Source organism: Colossoma macropomum, unplaced genomic scaffold (genome assembly GCF_904425465.1).
Source record: "Colossoma macropomum unplaced genomic scaffold, Colossoma_macropomum, whole genome shotgun sequence".
Classification (NCBI taxonomy): domain Eukaryota; kingdom Metazoa; phylum Chordata; class Actinopteri; order Characiformes; family Serrasalmidae; genus Colossoma; species Colossoma macropomum.
In genome coordinates this window covers 35,614-39,447 of record NW_023496045.1, presented here as the reverse complement: position 1 = coordinate 39,447, position 3,834 = coordinate 35,614, and the positions used below count along the sequence as shown (strand labels likewise).

At 39.2% G+C, this 3,834-nt stretch overlaps 1 protein-coding gene across 1 annotated transcript; it reads left to right on the top strand.

The window, feature by feature from the left end:
- Positions 1 to 305: 305 nt before the first annotated feature.
- On the top strand, positions 306 to 3,565 carry mespbb (mesoderm posterior bb). The gene is given in 4 exon segments (XM_036564920.1): positions 306 to 453; positions 1,665 to 1,709; positions 1,712 to 2,178; positions 3,512 to 3,565. Coding segments are annotated over 4 exon segments (714 nt in total).
- The last annotated feature ends 269 nt before the right edge of the window (positions 3,566 to 3,834 follow it).

The following is a 3,834-nucleotide window of genomic DNA, read 5'->3' as shown; positions in this document are numbered from 1 at the left end:
ATCTCACATGAAGTGAGTAATGCAGGCTGGCCAGACAGCCATGATGGAGAAAACAGTAGATGTGGAGAAGTGTTCTGATGGACAGAGGGGTAAAAATTCACACGTCCTGCAGTGAGTCAGAGAACTGTTTTTGTTTCCCAGATCAGGACTCTGCCTCTGCCTGTGTCTGTCTCTCTCTCTGGCCTGTCTCTCCACTGGCCTGGAGAGGCCTGCGGAGGTGTCACTTCACACCTCGGAGTCCTGACCAGCGTATAAATTCCCTTCCTGCAGCTTCCAGCAGTATTCCGACTCAGAAAGCAGCAAGAATGGATCTATCCTGCTCTACGCTCAACTACAGCACGCAAAGCTGGAGTTCTCCCAGCTCTGACTCCGAAATCTATAACATCTCGTCTCCAGAAGCCGTGTCTCCACTGAACTGTCTGGACTTCTCACCGGTCAACAAGCCTCAGGACGGTCCAGCCACAGCAAGGTTAGCTTAATGAACTGCTACTCAATAATTATTACCGTTGTAACCAAACCTTGAATCTCTGAAATGGCAGCATTACAGGAGAAAAACAATGTTCTGCAGTGTACTAGACTCTTACAAAAGATGGTTCTTCAAGAACCATGAGTTTTATGTAGAACCATTTCACTTCCACCACTTAAGTGGTTCTTTGCTTGATGAAAGTGTTCTTAATGGAAAATATGCTGGATATAGTTCTGTACAGAACCTTTTTCAAAAAAGGTTCTATATAGCACCAAAAAGGGTTCTTCTAATGTAAACAAGCATGTATCATGACAACAGAACCATTTTTGATTCTATATAGAACCATTTTCAAAAAGGTTCTGTACTGAACTATATCTAGCACATTTCCCGTTAATCTGAAGAACACTTTCATCAAGCAAAGAACCACTTAAGCTTTAGAACCATTTTCTTTACTTAAAAACCCTTAAGAACCATCTTTTTTAAGAGTGAAGAAGAAAAATGTTCTACAATGTACTGCACTCTCCTAAAAGATGGTTTTTCAAGGGATCTTCAGTAAAGGCAATGGTTCTGTTTAGAAGCATGAGTTTGAAATAGAACCATTTCAAGCTTAAGTGGTTATTTGCTTGGTGAAATGATGGAGAATGCGTTATATGGTTCTAAATAAAACCTTTTTGAAACACGTTCTATATAGCATCAAAAAGGGTTCTGCTATGGTCAGAAGCTTGATGTTGTACCAACAGAAGAACCCTTTTTGGTGCGATAGAACCATTTACAACACATTCTCCATCAATCCGAGGAACCATTTCACCAAGCAAAGAATCATTTAAGCCTGCAAATGGTTCTTTGAGTGTTCATGGTTCTATAAAGAACCACTGTCTTTACCAAAGAACCCTTGACGAACCTCCTTTTTAAGATTATATAATATATGTACTATACTAAGATGTACATTCATGGAATTAGAAGTAATTTCGGATCGTTTCTATTGATCCGTTCTTGATGAAATTTTCGGACAATGTAAAGAGCAACTGGTGTTTTTTTTAGCAGGTGAAAAAAAATGAGAAACATAACTGTTTGTATTAGTAATGAATTTGTCAATAATTGTAAATGTACATTTTCTGCACTGATTTTCTGGAGAAAAAAAATCATTTTTATAGGATTGTAATCTTGAAATTTAACAAAGTTCTTTTAAAACTCAAAGGTCAGCCGTCCCCAAGCGGTCAAATATTCCAGGAGGAGGGCCGAGGACGAGGACGCGCTCCAAAAACCCAAGCAAGCAGAGACAAAACGCCAGCGAGAAGGAGAAGCTGAGGATGAGGGACCTCACCAAAGCTCTCCACCACCTGAGGAGCTTCCTGCCTCCGTCCGTGGCTCCAGCCGGACAAACGCTGACCAAAATCGAAACCCTGCGCCTCACCATCCGCTACATCTCCTACCTGTCGTCCCAGCTGGGCCTTGGAGAGGAGCCGCTCTGCCAGAGGGGCGACCTGGGACCCCCTCGCAGTGGGATGTGTCATTACAGCTCGATTCCTGGAGCCTGGAGGCCGATGCCTGGAGCAGAAGCGCACACAGAGGCTTTCAGACCCCTGAGTCATCACGGCATGACGGCAGCTGGAGCTCAGGACGCGATGGACATGGCCTTCTTCAGCTCCAGAGATGTCCTGGACTCCATGCTGGAGTGTCAGATGTACCCAGACACACCCTTCTCATACCAGGTGGGTACACAAACTATTTCACATAGGCTGAAAAAATGAATTTCCATTGTTCAACTGACAAACATTGTTTACTGTATCATATCTGTGGAAAAAAGCCACAATACAAGATACAGTAATGATAAAAACCTTACAGTATGATAGAATTATGCAATATGATATAATGAAATGATGCTGTAGTACAATCATACAATAGATGTGATGCAAAATGTTTTGGCACCCCTGTCAAATTCCATATGATTGTTGTTTTTTTAGGTAACATAAGCCACATCCCCTGCAAAGAACACACATAAACATCGCATTTTCTGCTAACTTTAGCTTGTTTTTCCTGTTTAATGTGTTAAATTCAGCAAATAAACAGTAACTGTGCATTAAACTGTGCAGAAGTGTGTTCTCTGTTCACTTATTTACACTTAAAAAACAAGGAATTTGAGGTGCCCTAACTTTTGCATGCAACTGTACTAGTCATGATACAATTAGAAATAAATTACAAATTAAAAAAAGCAAAAAATACTTCTATTTTCTCTGTATTCCTTTAGAAATAAAAACAAATGTATCATACTGTATCATTACTGTATCTACACTGAAATCCATAGAGCTGCTTATTAACATAATTATATAATTATTTTCTGACAGTGCTCTATAGAGAGACACTCCACTTTCCTTTTCGCTGTTCTCGAAACAAAACCTCGTATCTCCAAAATGGTAACTTTACAGGAGAAGGAAAAAACATACTTTACTTTTAATGTAAGTCAATGGAACCAGAATTTTTTCCAAGTCATTTTGGGCCGTTTCTTTTGGTCCATTCATCATGAAATTTACATACGATATAAAGGGTAACGTGCATTTTCAAATTATGTCAAAAACTGAAAAACGACAAAAATGGAGATACGAGGTTTTCTCCCGACAGCAGCGATTTGTTTCACTCTCATCTCTGTTTAGACAGTATGAGAACTCACATTCACTCCTAAAAAGGTTCTTCAAGGGTTATTCATTAAAGGAATGGCTCACTTTGGAACCACGGGTTCTCTTTGGAATTTCCTTTCATGCTTAATTGGTACTTTGCATGGTAAACCGATGGAGAAGGTGCTGTATACAGTCCTGAAAAGGGTACAAGCTTGATACTGTAGCAGCCCTTTATGGTGCTATATAGACCCAGTTCACCATGCAAAGAACCATTTAAACATTAATAGTTCTATACCGAAGTCAGGAAACGTAGTAACAGATTTCTATACATGGTCAGAACACAGTGAGCTTTATGAAGTGTAAACTGTTTTTTATGCGGTTGAAACATGTTTTTGTGTGAAATTAACGGTGGTGTTCTGTGTTTTTGCAGGACTGCAGTAAAGCTGTGCACTATGAGAGTGTGGGCCCGGCCTTCTGGAGCTGAAACTGTCACCGGCATCTCCTTTATTTAAATGTTTTTTAATATGTACAGTATTTAATCTGTCCTAATTTAATGTTTCTCACTGTAAGATTCTATTTTAATATATTTTTATCTTTTTTTGTACAAAACAAAACTAATTTATTGATATTTATAATAAAAACACTTTAATACATCACATCTGACTGTGTAGCATAATTCTAATGTTTTGTGATTATTATTATTATCAATGGTATAATCAGTTAACACCCTCCCAGCTCTATGGAGGGTATAAA